The sequence below is a fragment of the Galleria mellonella genome, unplaced genomic scaffold (assembly GCF_026898425.1).
Source record: "Galleria mellonella isolate WM207_F2 unplaced genomic scaffold, CSIRO_AGI_GalMel_v1 utg38, whole genome shotgun sequence".
NCBI classification, from domain to species: Eukaryota; Metazoa; Arthropoda; class Insecta; order Lepidoptera; family Pyralidae; genus Galleria; species Galleria mellonella.
The window spans coordinates 6,968,413-6,985,513 of record NW_026442090.1 but is presented as its reverse complement, the minus strand read 5'-3'; the positions used below and the strand labels follow the sequence as shown (position 1 = coordinate 6,985,513).

At 33.2% G+C, this 17,101-nt stretch overlaps 1 protein-coding gene across 1 annotated transcript; it reads left to right on the top strand.

Moving 5' to 3' along the window:
• Nucleotides 1-249: 249 nt before the first annotated feature.
• On the top strand, nucleotides 250-16,230 carry LOC113522999 (AP-3 complex subunit delta). The gene is made up of 19 exons (XM_052897863.1): nucleotides 250-497; nucleotides 579-674; nucleotides 1,357-1,626; nucleotides 2,108-2,237; nucleotides 2,941-3,080; nucleotides 4,823-4,896; nucleotides 5,812-5,960; nucleotides 6,520-6,665; nucleotides 6,948-7,149; nucleotides 8,133-8,304; nucleotides 9,344-9,509; nucleotides 10,503-10,684; nucleotides 11,261-11,416; nucleotides 11,855-12,002; nucleotides 12,824-12,953; nucleotides 14,102-14,224; nucleotides 14,536-14,668; nucleotides 14,897-15,291; nucleotides 15,882-16,230. Exons 1-19 carry the CDS (start codon nucleotides 402-404, stop codon nucleotides 15,950-15,952), a joined length of 2,979 nt encoding a protein of 992 aa, XP_052753823.1. The 5' UTR covers nucleotides 250-401; the 3' UTR covers nucleotides 15,953-16,230.
• The last annotated feature ends 871 nt before the right edge of the window (nucleotides 16,231-17,101 follow it).

Genomic DNA, 17,101 nt, shown 5'->3' with positions numbered 1-17,101 from the left:
AAAAAATAAATACCACAGAGCAAGTAATAACCTAAGAACATGGAATTACATAGAAGGAATGATAAAATTAAAACTGTAAATTAAATGGTTGTCTCCTTTTTTCTTATGCAAAGGAGGCAATCATATGATTTACAGTTTTTATTTCATCATTCCATGTAATTCCTTATTCTTAGTACTAAACATTATTATTCTTAATCTACGAGTATGTGTCAAAATGTCAAATAGGTTAAATGAGTTGTCAGACTGATTGTCATCTCATCATTGTCAGTTTATCAATGGCTTAGTGCCACCTAGATAGCCATAATATTTTTTAACAAATAAAAAATTGTTATTTCCATGGATGTTGTTATTGTTTGCAAGTGTTTGTGAATTTTATTAATGCCTAATAAAATCTTTTCAACATGGCTTTGAAAAAAGTCAAAGGGAATTTTGAAAGAATGTTCGATAAAAATCTTACGGACCTAGTTCGGGGTATACGAAATAACAAAGATAATGAGGTATTAATCAAATTGCCTTTAATTAATATCATAAAGTTTTCTTGTTTCCTTGTTCTCTTTTATAATAGTTAAAATTTTTAGGCAAAATACATAGCACAATGTATGGAAGAAATAAAAGTAGAATTGCGTCAGGATAACATAGCGGTGAAAGCAAATGCAGTTGCCAAATTGACATACGTAAGTACTGCAGTTTTTAAATCTTTAATTCAAATTTTATTATTACCACAGTGCCTTACTACCCCTCAATTGGAAAATATAAACTTGAAACATATATGATAATGATTAACTGCCATATTCCATTATGTTTATTAGCAAATAAAAATAATATATAAATATACACACAGGTATAATACTTAAGTTCTAATGTAATTTAAAGGTTTTATGCATACAGCAGCTTGCTTGTCTTTCTAATTTGCATAAAAAAATATTACAAATTTTTTTATAATGTATTTTCATTTAAAAATATCTGTTTAGGAGATTGCAATGAGCCCAATATAATCTTATATTCATATATCCATTTTTTTTCTACACTGTATACACTGTTAGTATACACAACTTATTTTTATTAAAATTAATGAGGTCAATGTTAATATATCTCACATAATATATTATAAATAGATTTTTTTTTAATTTAACCATTTTGTCTTGTTGAAAGAATTCAAAATTGTTTGTCAATGAGATATATTTACTCATAACACAAATTTATATATATACTTAAACAAACTACAATGTGTCACATATACTAAGAATGTTCTTTTGAAATATATTAGGAAATGAGAAATACTAAAAAAATTGGTTTTTTGGGTTCTGAAAAGCAATGCCACAAATTCTTTTCTGTAACATATTAAATTTATTACAGCTACAAATGCTTGGGTATGACATATCATGGGCAATATTCAACATAATAGAGGTTATGAGTTCCAATAAATTTACTTATAAGCGTATTGGATATTTAGCAGCAAGTCAATCATTCCATGCCGACTCAGAACTGCTCATGCTCACAACAAATATGATTCGGAAGGATTTAAATGCTCAAAATCAATATGAAGCAGGCCTTGCACTTAGTGGACTTAGCTGTTTTATATCTCATGATTTAGCAAGAGATCTTGCCAATGATATTATGACACTGGTATGTATTGTCTTCTATAAGTAAAAGTTGTTTATCAAATATGTAAGCGCATCTCTTCAGAACAGCTGCACATATTTGGTTATTTCTTTTTTTGTTATGTTTGTAATTGTCAGGACAAATTTGAAAAATAAAATATTTGGGTTAAAGTCTCTTAAACATCTTCAAAAATATTGAGGGAGTGGACATTTACTTTTTCAGTTTCTCGTATTATTTTGGCTGATGGGTATGCTCACGCTATAACAAGAAAATTTAGTCCCATTTTCTTAATTAATTTACCTATGCGAACCCATGCTAGTGTAGACAGCTAGTTAATCATAAACATATTTAAAAGTAAATTACTATAATCTATATCTTCTGTAAGCAATTATCTACTGAGTAAATTTACATAACACTTTTATAATATAAATGATGAACAAATATAGAGAACAAAACAATAACTATTGTTTATTGATAGTATTTAGTTTAAATGTATAACTTTCAGATGAGCTCAACAAAACCATATCTGAGAATGAAGGCTGTACTTATGATGTACAAGGTATTTCTAAGGTATCCAGAAGCACTGAGACCTGCATTCCCTAAACTTAAAGAGAAATTGGAGGATCCTGATCCTGGTTAGTTACGTTACATTTACAATAATAATCATATTATGTGAGAGACAAGTATAAGATAGCCACACAAAATATTAATTGTACTGAAGTAATTATATATAAATGAGGGAGAGAATTAGCTTGCTAAAGAAAAAATACTGTCTTTTTTAAGCAACTTAAATTGGCAAATAATCTTGTAGTCTATCTGTAAAAGAAAAAAGAAGAGGTGAAATTGACCATTCCTCAATTTCACCTATTTTCTTAAATAACTTCAAAACCATTTATTTTATAATGATGAAAAATGTAAATATTTCAGACTCACAAGAAGCCCTTTCATATGTCACACAGTATAGTGTGTACATTTTTTTTTCATTCTCAAATTTACCATAGAAATATTATCCCTATATTTGAAATTAATTATATCACACATCCATATTTGAGGCACCAACTTACATGTGTACCAAATTTCAACTCAATTGGTCCATTAGTTTTGTAGCAAATTGACTGTGACGGACAAACAAACAGACATATAACTGATCTTATCTATTTTATCCTTTTGAGGTATGGAACCGTAAAAACAAGTAGAACAGTAGAACTTCAATGTAGCCATATTTTGTACAATGTCTCTTTCTGGTATAAAATATCTCTTCTCCACCATGAGTAGCACTTTATATAAATAAGGTGATGGGATTACTATAGTTATTTTTAATTTAAAATTATTTTCTAGGTGTACAGTCAGCAGCAGTGAATGTAGTCTGTGAACTAGCAAGAAAGAATCCTAAGAATTATTTGTCTCTTGCACCTGTCTTTTTTAAGTTAATGACCACATCTACCAATAATTGGATGCTCATTAAAATCATAAAACTGGTGTGTATTACTTTGATTTTTACTATTACTATTATTACATAGACATAAAAATTAGGTGAAACTAACATTACTCAATAATATTCGTATTTTTCTATTAGGACATTCCTTTTATCACTGGATGCAAAGTACTTGTAAATAATTAAATACTGAAAAGTAATGTTTAATTTATTGTCATATTGCTAGTGAGTCATATCAACCATTATGTTAAACACTCGGAAAGTTGCTGATAGTATAGACAGATTATGTCATCTCACTCTGGTTGTAGATAACATAAACAATATATTATTCCAAATTGCTTTTACTATTATATATATGTAGGTAAAAATAAACAAAAATATGTATTGAATTATATATTATTGTACTTTGAAATTTCTGATACTGAGGTTGAGCTATTTTATACTATATGCTAATAATATTGTTACTTTGTTTAGGTAGTCTGTATAATATACAGGGTGAAGGGACAGGTTGGCCAAAATGAGAATAGCCGATTCAGATTAATGCTGTGAATCAGATGGCAGATGATTTTCCTAATGGAAATGCACCACAGTCATGTATTTAACGATTCTTAGTTTTGTATTTGATATTTTACAATCCACATGACACGTAATACGTAGGTATCTCCCGGTCAATGGTGTTTCTTCCTAGGTAGTTTTCGTATGCTTGTGGCGTTGATTTTACACAGCTGATTCCACGCGTACATTGCTGTTTTTGGTATTTCATAGTTTTTTACTATAAAATATTATTTCTTTATTTTATTACTAATATCGTAGATTACATGATTTTAAATGATAAAAATCTAGAGATTTTCCAAAAAGAGTTTCTATTGGTTTTCAGTTCAGAATAATAATGGTCTAAATTCACTGTGTCTGTTTTTGCCAACCTGTCCCACTCATAAGTGTAATATACAGGGTATAGATTCTGTGTATTATACTTATGAAATATTTTGATTTGTAAATAGGCATAATAAAGTATTACTACTTAACTATACATCTCTATTAATTAATGGATAAAAATTGACTGTTGTATCACATTAGATTTCCATAATCTGACATTTACATGTAATTCTCCGCAGTTTGGTTTAATGACACAGTATGAACCAGATATTGGAAGAAAAATTACTCAAAGCCTCATAGATCTAATTTGCAGGTACCTCAAATACAGTTGGAAAACAAGTTTAGCAGCTAGACTCATTCACCATATCTCACCATTACATTTTCCTCCTTAGCAGTTAACAGTACCACATTTTTCAATTGCAGGCTGATTGTACATAAGTTGCAAATGTTACATTCATCTTTTTGGACTTAGATTCAAATAGATATTATAATTTGCGATTTAAACCATTATATCATTTATATATATAATTGCTGATTTTAAGAATTTAAAATGACAACTCTTTTCCGTGTATAAACAATGTTCACCAATTGTTGGTAGCAATTGCAAATGTTATGATAATAATAAGCCTGTTTAAGAAGATTTTTTCCACAAGATGGTACACTATTAATTGGCACAGCTCACATTTTCTGTTAATTTTGCTGCTGAAAAATTATAATGATATAAACTACGACATTGGAAAGTAATTAAGTAAATTACCAAGGGTCAACTACTGTAGAGAAAACAAAATAATAATATGCAACAATGATACAAGAACTCCAACAACAACCTACCCCATACATCATGATAGTAGTAAAGAATCAGCTTATGACGTAAGCTAGTCTTATGTAGTGTCATTGTGTTTGTTGCAGTTTGGTGCCTTAACCCCATTAGAGCCCCGACTTGGCAAGAAACTGATAGAACCATTAACTAATTTAATACATAGGTGAGTCAGTTATTGTCAAAAGTGTAATTAGAATTGGTCTCTATGGGGTGAAGGGAAATTATTCCTTTGCATAGTGAATAATCTGGATAAATTTGTAAGATCTCGTAATTTAGTCGTTTATATCTTTGTTTAATTTTTATAGGTATCTCTTGTATAACTTCTTGTATACTTCAGTATTTTACAAAATTGTTGTGATAATTTATTCTAAGAATTGTATATAATGGGCTGCTTTCATTGCTTTTTAGTTATTCTTTTAAGGCTTCATATAAAATTAAACACCTAGATTAAAAAATAAAATGTCACACGCTAGAATATGCTTAAATACAATTACATATTTACATATTTTGATTTTTTTATTGTAAAAGATCTTATTTAATAATTTTTAATTTATTTTTTTCTTAATTTTCACTTAAAATTATAGCAAACTATATATTAATGTTATCATTACATAAGTAGCAGTAGCGCACAATAATCATATAAATATACATTGTGCTGGTAAGTAAGTACCAATATATACTATTTAAATGTGTATTCATATTACGAGTATTAAGAGAATATGTACTACCATCTATATAAAATGCTAAGGTAAATATTTGATGTTTATATTATTTTTTAAATACTAGCGTAATTAAAAAACCGTTTAAATTTTATTTACCCATATTGTACATACACACCCAGTATTATAATGTAAAACATTTTTCAAGTGTTAGTAATATTACGATAGGTCAACATTTACTTACATATTTAATGTAATATAAATATCATAATGATAATTATTTACATTATCTTCATTTATGTATTAATACTATAATGTAATAGTATGACTCACAATAGTTATTATTCAAAATATTATAATAATTACAATTAAAAGATATAAATGACATGTTCGAAATTTATTATTTGTTTTGTGGACAGTACGTCAGCGATGTCTCTGTTATACGAGTGTATCAACACGGTGATAGCTGTGCTGATCAGCATCAGCAGTGGCATGCCCGGTCACGCGGCTTCGGTGCAGTTGTGCGTGCAGAAACTCAGGATACTCATTGAGGACAGTGACCAGAATTGTAAGTGAAATTCAATTTATTAAATATAACTCATACAAAATAAAAGATAGAAAATTGTAAATGTAACTATCACATTACACATAAAGGCAGTTGGTTGTGAAAACCTTAGACTTATAAACGTGAAAGTTTTTACACATGTTTTTTAGTTAATAACATGTTAAATAAAAAACAATTTATTATTCGAAGGAAACACAGAAATACATATTATCTATATAGACAAAGTAGCAAATTAAGCCAAACATTTTACATTTAAGATAGGAAGGTTATGATTTCGTAACTGAAAAATAACTCTATTTTAACTGTAAAAATAATTTGATGGGAGCCTGATATCATCAAATGACATATTGTTGATGTATACAGTCCTTCCCTTTTCCATACTTATCTATTCAGTATTTCAGTGTATGAGTAGTATCCCTAGTGGTACGACCTATAGTGTCGCCTATTATTATATGGAACGAAAAAAGTTCTTATACAAATAAAGCAAAAAATAAATTATGAAAAAAGCAATTTATGGGGAACATCTGTATTTTTATATTAATTCTCAATATTTTATTTTTAGTAAAGTATTTGGGCTTACTGGCAATGTCCCGAATACTGAAGTCTCACCCAAAATCAGTGCAAGCACACAAAGATCTGGTGTTGGCATGCCTGGATGATAAGGACGAGTCTATTAGACTTAGAGCACTTGGATTACTATATGGAATGGTAAATATTATTTATATTTACTTCTTATAACTTTATTTAAGGGTACCAAAAAAATTAAAATACAAAAAAAAAGATGAAATTGTGCTCTATCACATGTGATTCAAATAAAACATATTTTGTCCTTTGTTTTTGGGAAAAAAGTAATCATTTTTAGTTTCAGTAAGTTGTTATTATAAGACCCAAAAAGTATTATTTGTGATCCAAAATGCTATATTTAATTTTATTTCCTACTTTTAGAGTTAAGAACATTGTTTTAAATCTTTCTTTTTTTTACTATAAAAGGTATCGAAGAAGAATTTAATGGAAATCGTGAAGAAGTTGATGATGCACATGGAGCGCGCAGAAGGTACTCTTTACCGCGACGAGCTACTCACGCGTATGATCGAGATTTGCTCACAAAACAACTACCAGCATGTGGTGGACTTTGAGTGGTACGTCACCGTGCTAGCAGAACTCACCGAAATGGAGACGAGTGCTAAACATGGTGATTATCTTTGTATACTTATATTCTTTGAATATAAACACTATGCCACTCCCTCTTTTTTAAAAAGGAATATAACCCATCTATGTCTGACAAGGCTTTTAAGGATTAGACATTAGGTTGAGAATCTTTTAATTTAGAACTTCGAATTCTTTAAATATTTTCTGCACTACATTCACAGTTTCTTCAGTAGCATGAATAATTTACAAATGCGTGTAGTCAATGCTATTTTTCGAGTATGGCAAATCGCATTGTATGTCTGCTTATAGGATAATATAAACAGATATACGATGCATTTGGACGATCTTCAGCGGATTAAAGGTAGACACGTGGAGGATTGAACGTTCGACAACCACAGCATTCCGTTGGTATCTATTTGCGTAGTGTGTAATATGGTTCTAATATAAGATTATAAATATATAAATTTAAATGTTATGTATGTATATATATATATATATATATATATATATATATATATATATATATATATATATATATATATATATATACATCACATACTGTGATAATATGTTACCACATATTTATTATACCTTAGCTTTTTTTAATGGATGATAATGAAATGGTAAACCCGCCTGCGTTATCAATATACACTGGTGTCTCACCAGTGAGGTATGATAGGTGAGGATAAAGTCATGTCAGTTAGCCTAATTAATCACGAGTGTTTCGAGGGGGAACCTCATCGAGGTCGACCTGTCAGGGTATACTGCTAGCAATGCGAATGTGAATTTACAGGGTACAGAGCAATAACACCTGAGTCCTCAGGAATGACTCATGTCTATAGGCGACGGTTACCACTTTCCATCAGGTGGGCCGTCAGCTTGTTAGCCATTCTAAGTTGTATAAAAAAAAATGCGAGGGATAGTCCGCATTAGTAATAATCCCCTGTCCCCCATACATGCCGTGGTGTGAGACACGGGCGTAGTGGCTGGCTAGCCCGTGCTTGAGTGACGCGCGGTGGTTGGCAGGCGCGGCGCTGGCGCGGCAGCTGACGGAGGTGGGCGCGCGCGTGGCGGCGGTGCGCGGGTTCGCGGCGCGCGAGTGCGCGGCGCTGTGCCGGCGCTGCGCGGGCGCACCGCCCGGGCCCGCCTCGCGCGAGGTGCTCTACGCCGCCGCCTACGTGCTCGCCGAGTACTGTCAGTAAGTGCACCGCGATCACCTCTTCTTATATTCTTTCAAGTGATTTCAAAAAACATGAACGTCCCGATTCGGTTGTAGTCTTTTTATGTTTGTCAGTTACAAGGAGACTTGGATTTTTTTTTTTTTTTTATCTAAAAGGATATATTTACAGATTGGTCTTATAGAAATTTTGTCTAAATCGGTTTTAATAATTTAATTTTATATTTCAAACCGGTTTTGCCACAATGAAGTCTGTTTTTGTGGTTTTTTTTTTTGTTGTGTTTGTGTATTAAATTCCTAAGTTATTTTATCGCTATTTCTGAGAGTCTATTAATTAGTGGCTTTTTCAGCAGTCGATATGTCTGTATCCTTGTCTGTATCAATGTTTATTTCGGAAAATATATTTGTTACAAATATTACATTATAAATACATGTCTAGAATTTGATGTAAAAACTCTAAATATAGAATAATTTGAAAACACGATATTTTTGATCCGTGGAACTTCTTTAAATAAAAATTTTATTACTCCCATCATTAAAGTACTCAATGGTTTTTTTTATGACCGATAATGGAATAGTAACCCCATCTACATTATCGGCATACACTGGCGGGAAGTGAAGGATTATAGATGAGGATAAAATTAGGTCAGTTGCCTCATCGGCGAACTTAACCACAATGGTTTCCTGGGAGAAAAGCGTGGAGGTGAACTCGAGAGGGTATATTGATAGCTTTCTTTTAATGGATGAAAATGGCATGGTAACACCGTCTGCGCTATCGATATACGCTGGCGGGGCACCAGTAAGAGGTGATAGGTGAGTATGAAAAGGCAGGTCAGTTAGCCCATCGTGACGAATTCAACGATAAATTAGTCACGATAGTTTCCAAGGGGAAGCGCGGAGGTCGACTTGATAGGGTATCCTGATAGCAATGGGGACTAACCTCCCCGTTAATAACAATCTCCAGTATATTGATAGCGATGAGGACGCCCATTACTAGCAATCCCTCCCTTTTCCCCGGATGTGCGGTTTATGTGGTAACGATGCGTTTGTCCGCGGCCAGGGAGGAGGCGGTGATGCGCGAGTCGGTGTCGCCGCTGCTGGTGTGCGCGGCCGTGGGCGGCGCACACATGCGCGCGCGCGCCGTGTGCGTACACGCCGCGTTCAAGCTCACCGCGAAGCTGCTACACTGCTACGAGAAGCGAGGAGACCTTGACGCTGCTATATCCGTATGTAGAAATTTATATTTGTTTTATATTCTTCTCAGTCGATTTCTCAAGATTAAGGATCGAGATCACCGGGAATGTTTCTCCCAACAAATACTATTATATTCAGGCTTCCTGTTGTTCTGTATAAGGGCGAATTAAAGATTGTCCACCTTGTCACTGACTTGGTCTTGCACACACACACCGCAGTACAATGTCTGTAATCGATATAATTTATTCGACACATCATATCATAAAATTGTAATATTCATACACATAAAAACAGAAAAACTTGAGACCAAATTAAGTAAGGTACCAGATGGAGACTGTACAAAAGTCATTTGCTTGTGTACGTGTGTCCCGTTCGTATTTTTACCGCGAAGCAGTTGTGTTTCAGTTTGAAGGGTGGGATATAGCGTGAATTTACTGGGTACGGAGGAATAACACCTGAGAGGAATGGCAACGCATGGGAGGTATCATGGGCGAAACGGTATACTCTGTTATGTCCATGGTACTGCTCATGTCTATAGGCGACGGTTACCACTTTCCATCAGGTGGGCCGTCAGCTTGTTTGCCATTCTAAGTTGTATAAAAAAAAAGTAATCTGCAAATTTTCTATTTCACTTGGTATCCTAATAGCGAAGTGTAATTAGCGCCCAATATTTAGGGAAACGATACTCTTTAAGAAAAAAAGTCTGTAATCACGAATTGTTCCCGCGATACTCCTTCCTCCTGAATTTTTTGACGTATGTATATACTCTCGTGTATATACACTCGAGACAGTGTAGGTGTTGCCATACACTACACTTATCTTGGGCCATTTGGATTACTGACGGAATATGTAATTTGATATTAGTTCTGATTATGTTTCAGAGATGGCATATGGCCCACAAACAAAAACAAACAAGCATTTTATCCTCATAATCCAATTTTTTTATGCCAAATGATGTTCATACAAAGTGACACAAGACACAGACAATTAAAAGAGTCTCAGCCACCAGTGAATCGTTTGTGTAGGTAGTCCGCGAGGCGCTGGCAGGCTTGCGGCCGCTGCTGTGCAGCGAAGACATGGAAGTACAAGAACGTGCACATAACGCGACAGCGCTACTCTCTTTGTTGCTGCCTCGGCTCGGCGCTACCGACGGTGACGGTGACCTTCCTCATGTCGTCGACGGCACACTAGTCGACCATGAACAGAGGTACAAATATTATAAAGTGCAATCAAATTAAGAACAGGACTTACTGTTAATCACTTTGTGACATATGCCCCTTTGTAACAAGTATTTCTAGTAGATCGCGGGAAACAGGCAACTATAATAAAAGAAAGAAGTAATTAAAACATAACTTACAAATTCAACAAAACATTTGATTAAGAGAAAAAATCTATTATATGTATTAAACTTTCATTCTAAAAATCTCATTTAATACAGTTCTTTTATAGCAAATTTTGCCAAAATGTCAATGTCAACCGTTACCACACTACAGTATCTTTGGGCTCTGTTGAGTAATAATAAGAAACATTACAGCGTTCCGGGCTGCATTAATGCAAAGATCGATCTTACACTAGTGTAACAGAGTTGCAAATTGTATTCATCGCGAATGATCGGCGTGTGAAGAATTGCTGAATATGGCGCTAGCTATAGTTAGATGATTCTGAGATTTGGTTCAACAATCACGATAATATATTTTCATCAATAGGTTTTTAATTATGCAATCTTCATGTTATCTAAACTGCGTGGCCATGTAGGGAAAATATATAATGGAATATATTTCAGCAATGGTTTGGAGAAACAGACAAATGGTGAGAATGTAAACGGTGAGGAGTCGCACGGCTTCAGCGGCGGTTTAATTGAGGAGCTCGTCGACTTGTTTGAAGGCGAATTGAAACCTGTCGCACCGAAAGCACAGAAAAAAGTTCCCATGCCTCCAGAGTAAGTGAATTTAAAATATTATAACAACGTACTTGTTGAGGGCTGCAATAACCACAATCAGACTAATCATAGTTTGTTTTCCTTATCGGTTTTTGGTCCACTCCCCTTGGAATATTTTAACTATATTGTCGCCCCATTTGGACTATTGGAGCTCTGAGAAGTAGATGTGAGTACGAAATATTATAAATTAAGTCTTAAATTCAATCTTGACTGACATCAAAAATTCAAAAAAGATTGATCAACACAAATTTGATGTGGTAATTGTAAGGTACAAGTAAAGGCAATAATCAACTATCCTATTACCTCACTCACCCGTAATAGAATGTAGATATGTGACGGATTAATTATCAAAACTTAATTTATGTTATTGATGCACATACGAATTCAGTTTTGTTAATTTATATTCTTCTTTATATATGTTTTATTTTGTATTGTCAGCTTGGACCTGAATCAATGGTTATCTCGCGATCACTGGTCGTCCGAGAGCTCTAGCTCGGAGGAGGAGGCTGATGGCGGCGCGGTGTTTGCGGCGCCGCAGCCCGACCCCAGACCCACAGCGCAGTTCACTCCTGAAGAACTGCAGATGGTATTACACATTCTCTAAATCTTTTGTTTAGTTATTGGTCATTCCTTGATGTACTATACAAAGTTACCATGGCTATTACACTGCAATCTTAAGTAACACTCATGGTGCTGTTCATGTCTCTTGACTACAATTAGCAATTTACATCATGTAGACAATGACCTTATATGCTATTCTTAGCTATAAAGTATGTATATTGTTGAAAGGTTTTTAGCCGGCTTAAGTTTTATATCGGCTAAAAACTTGTCGAATTATCTATATTTTTTATCTCTTAATAATATAACTATGGGGTAAAGGTAAGAAAGTTTTATTTTACGAATGATCAAAGGATCATCTGTAAATTCAAAGGAATTCCTTTGAATTTAAAGAGGAATTTACAAAAGGTTTTAAATTTTTATAAAGATTTATTTTTTATATAATAGGAGAGAGACTTTATACAAAAGTCATTTGCTTGGGTACCTCTGTCTCATTCGTGTTTCAACCGTAAAGCTGTTGTTTTAAGTAACTGTTGTCGTAAGTTTGTTGTTTACATAGCTGTGTTTCGGTTTGAAGAGTGGGATATGGTGTAAATTTACAGGGTACAGAGGAATAACACTTGTATCCTCAGGAATGACAACGCATGAGAGGTATCATAGGCGAAACAGTATACTCTGTCTGTATAGTATGTCCATGGTACTGCTCATGTCTATAGGCGACGGTTACCACTTTCTATAAGGTGGGCCGTTAGCTTGTTTGCCATTCTAAGTTGTATAAAAAAAATAGGAAAACTTATTGCCAACGTAAAATGTCAAATACGATGATGATTGTGAATTATGTTTGTGCAGTTACGGGAGGCACGCCGTCAGGAGCAAGCGAACAATCCGCATTACCTGAAGGACGATTCCCCGCGCTCCTATCAACAAGAGGATGTACCCATCGCAGAGATTGCACTAGAAGTGCCATTACAAATACAATGTATGTATTATATCTTTGTCTCTGAACTTATTTCAGTTGTTGTTTTGTCTTTTCTTAGACTACAACATCCTACAAACCTAGTTTAAATATTATTCTATTATTTAGACTTTTTCGTAACTTTCTTACAAATTAAAAAATTTGCGCAAAAGCAAAATAGGTTTGCATGAGGTTTGACGTTTTTAGAAATAATGGAGTTACTAATTTAAAAAAAAAGTGATAGTACATTAGTATAGAAGACATATTTTACCTATTATAACAGGATATACGAGTATAATAAAATTGTAACTAGACGATGTCTGTACATTGGAGATATTTAAAAACAATTGATACGAGCGATCTTAATAGGAGTAGTGGAAGCCAAAATAATAAGTTTTGAAAATTTTGTTTGTCTGTGCATTTATTCTGGCATCACACAAAAATTACTACAACAAATTGATTGCGGTTTTCACAGTTGAGTTCCTAAACGTCTAACTTAAAATCTGATGTATGTCTCTTGACACGCCATCTAGATGGGATTTTTTTTTTCATTAGTTTGCCTACTTTTGAAATCCACACGTACAAAGTAGCGGGCAAAAAGCTAGTATATAATACAATAATATTATTGGAAAACAACGCTAATGCTTTACTATTCATCATATCAAATAATAATAATAAATTTGTAATATCCGTTGTCTACTGCTGAACATAAGTTGTCCCCCATAAGGGGGAGTTTTCCCAGTAGTTGCCACGCTTGGCAAGCGGCTTGGCAACCGTAGTTAAGCCTTTAATGTTATTTTAAGAGGAAAGTTGTTGTCCTTCCCTCTACCATTAAGATCTCTAAATCGCCTCTTACGACACCCACAGAAAACGAAGTAGGGGTCCATTCTATACTAGGACCATATCGCGATACTTTATTATTACCACAGTCTAATGAGTACTTTTCTTTTGCTCACCTAACAGACATGTTTACGCAAATTATCCTGAATTATCATGTAATTAATCAGGAGTCAAGTATCGATGACGTTGTACCATTGGTTGGTTGAGGATTTTATTTCGAATTTCCTTTCTCAATAAGTGATGTGTTGTTCTATTATTTAATAATATTAATTAGAATTTGAACAATGTCCTAGCAATTAAGTTCAGATTATTTATTTACTATTATTTTACAGCCAAAAGATCTGATAAGTACTTAATCTCAAAAGAAAGTTCAAAGAAAACCAAGAAAGAAAAACGATCTTCTAAGAAACGGAAGAGCAAAAAAGACAAACATTCCTCTGAGTCAGATAGTGATGGTGAGTTGTTATTATCTTTTATGTGCTTATTACTATAGGCACGAGCTTCAACTAATGGCTTGGACTATTGGATTCGAATAAAACCGCTACCGATTAATTTCACTGTTATATCCTACACTAATAGCGGAGCTTTGAACCAGTGGCACCTCCACAGCTTTGTATCAGTGGAGGTAAGAAGAATGGGTAGAGAAAGAAGTACATTTAAATTATATGTATATAAAGTCTTCCTTTGTTGAAGATGGTTTTCCCATAAAAAGCCGATTGATAGAGAGAAGTAAAATTGAGATCTTTAATTAATAATACGTTCACAGACGGTGAGGAATCAATCCGTCGTCCAGCAGTGGACGCTGGCGGCGAGTTGCCGGATGGCGCGGCGCCGTCGGACGACGAGCCGCCGCCGCCACACGACGACCCGCACCGCGCACTCGATCTTGACCTTGACTTGTAAGAGTTACAAATTGTTTTATAACATTATTTCTGTTTCATCACAATGACATTATAAAGCTTTCTGCAAATTTTTTACACTTGTAATAACTCCCTATGAGCCTGTGTATTCTGGTATCTGTTACTTGAAACAAAAAATATACTATTATTATTTTATTCTAAGTAAGAAAGTCTTATTAAGTAAAACTATCATAATTTTTAAATAATAGAACATTTTTACGCTTTCAGACCCCTAAGGGAAGAAGAATTGTTAACGTCCAGAATCCATCAGTATCCATCGCCAGAAAGTGGTTTACTGGCAAAGAAATCTAAAGAATCTAAAAAGAGCAAATCCGCCAAAAAGGAATCCACTGAAAAATCAGTCAAGAAAAAGAAAGAAAAGAAGTCTAAACATGACAAAAAAGTAGATTTAATGTTATCAGAATCTACTAAAAGTTATGTAAATGAAGGTTGGCTTATAGACGATTTAAGCAAATCTAATGAAAAAACCGCAACGAAAGCAAGTGATAATGATAAAGTCCTTATTGACAACCACGTGAAGAGCAGTAAGACTGAGAAAAATAAAAAGTCAAAGAGAGATGCGAAAGAAAAAGATTCCAAGAAAAAAAAATCGTCCAAAAAAGGTATATTTTTGTCACAATGTTTGTGTATGGGAGATATTTAAGAAAAAATAATGTGAAGGGTCTTAATAAGACCAATAGATGCCAAAACAATAATTTTACATATTTTGTGTATCTATCTGCTTGTATTTGTTCCAGCATCACGCAAAAACGACCAAATGGTTACGGTTTTTATCCTTGTGTTTCTGAAAATTTAACTTAAAATTTGGTGTACATATTTTATCTTTATATGCTATCTAGAATATATTTCATTGGTTTTCCTACTTCCGAGGTGTGCGTGGCGCACAAAATAGCGGATAAAAGCTAGTTATAACAACAAAAAATAGTTTTTATTTAAAAAAGATTTTAAGAAATGTTGAAAATTTAGTTAAAATATAATTTTCTTAATGCAATTAACGAACTAACTATTTTTATATAAACTTTTTTTTAACAAAAATATTATAAAAATCTTCCCATATTTTTTCCCAAAACTGTTTAAACATTTTGTTACTTTTAAACTTTGCTCGTTTGAATTTACTTTTGTATAGTATACATGTTCTACACATAAGTATATAATTATGTCAGTAATACTCATGAATAAATTTCTCTTTCAGATAAACATGAAACAAAGATTGGTTATGAGGAAGCCTTAGGAATTTCAACACCAAGCAAAGAAGTTATATAGTGTACAGTTTAAATTAATACGTCCCTGATCCTTGTCACATTATTCATGCCCGTCTCAGTGCAATCGTTAATTTGAACAACTTAGTAATAACTTTTGTTATAATTAGTTCAATATATTATATATGTTTAGTAGGCCTTTTTCATTAATATTTCAAATGAAACCATGACCATTTAAATGAATAATAATGTATCATTTCCATAAGTCTATATTGTAACAAAAGAAAAGCAAAATATATAATCATGTACAATTTATTAAAGTGATTAAATAAATAAAAAGAGTTATACTTTTACATCATTTAACTATAAAAGGCAATTATCTTCACAAAAATAAAAAAAATAATTGAAATGCAGTATATATAATAATAATAGAAGATCACGTTTTTTTTCTTTTCCGCCTGTGTAATGTGGGGCACACTCCACCGCGACCACCACCACCTTTTCCCCCTTTGCCACCACCACTTTTGTAGGAAACTGCAACCTATTTAAACTTATATTTTATACAACGGTATTAGACATACGATCTGCCTGATGAGTGAAGCTCATAGCGTAACCCATGTCTGCAACACCACAGGCATCACACGCGCTTTATCTAAAAAGTCCATGCATTTTAAAAAACTTCACAAATAGAAATGCTATTATTTTTCTCAAAAATTTAAATAAAAATTTGTGTATGAATCAACGCGAAGACTGGGCATCATTGTAAGTGATTTCGTATATTCATAAATAGCGATATGTCGAGTCGTCAATATGTATATATCAAACTAAACCAATGCCCGTTTATTGAGATATTTATCCTCGATATCCTTTTGTAAACTACACACAAGTTTTATATATTATGTTTAAATGTAATTTTATCAAGCCAATGACAAGTTTTTAATGGAAAAATAGGGTATATTCTGTTTTGTGGAGAAATAACCACACATTCTATTATAGGTAACAACAACACTTCGTCTAATGCGATGACAATACATTTGTCAGTTTCAGTAATACAAAAATAAATGGGCAGTTATTGAAATTTTTATATTTTGTAGTTATGCGATAGTTAGGACTGAACGATAACTACTAAGTTGAATTGACTATGGCATCCTGACTTAATAATTGCTTACGCATTTCTGCAAGTTCCTAGCTATTTCGTAGGGTAGTAGTTCGT

Excerpts from the sequence above, each read along its gene's own strand:
- LOC113522999 (XM_052897863.1), top strand. The coding sequence starts at position 402 with ATGGCTTTGAAAAAAGTCAAAGGGAATTTTGAAAGAATGTTCGATAAA. Across the intron at positions 9,510-10,502 it reads ACCTTGACGCTGCTATATCC|GTAGTCCGCGAGGCGCTGGC; the intron begins GTATGTAGAAAT and ends TCGTTTGTGTAG. Across the intron at positions 11,417-11,854 it reads AAAGTTCCCATGCCTCCAGA|CTTGGACCTGAATCAATGGT; the intron begins GTAAGTGAATTT and ends TTGTATTGTCAG.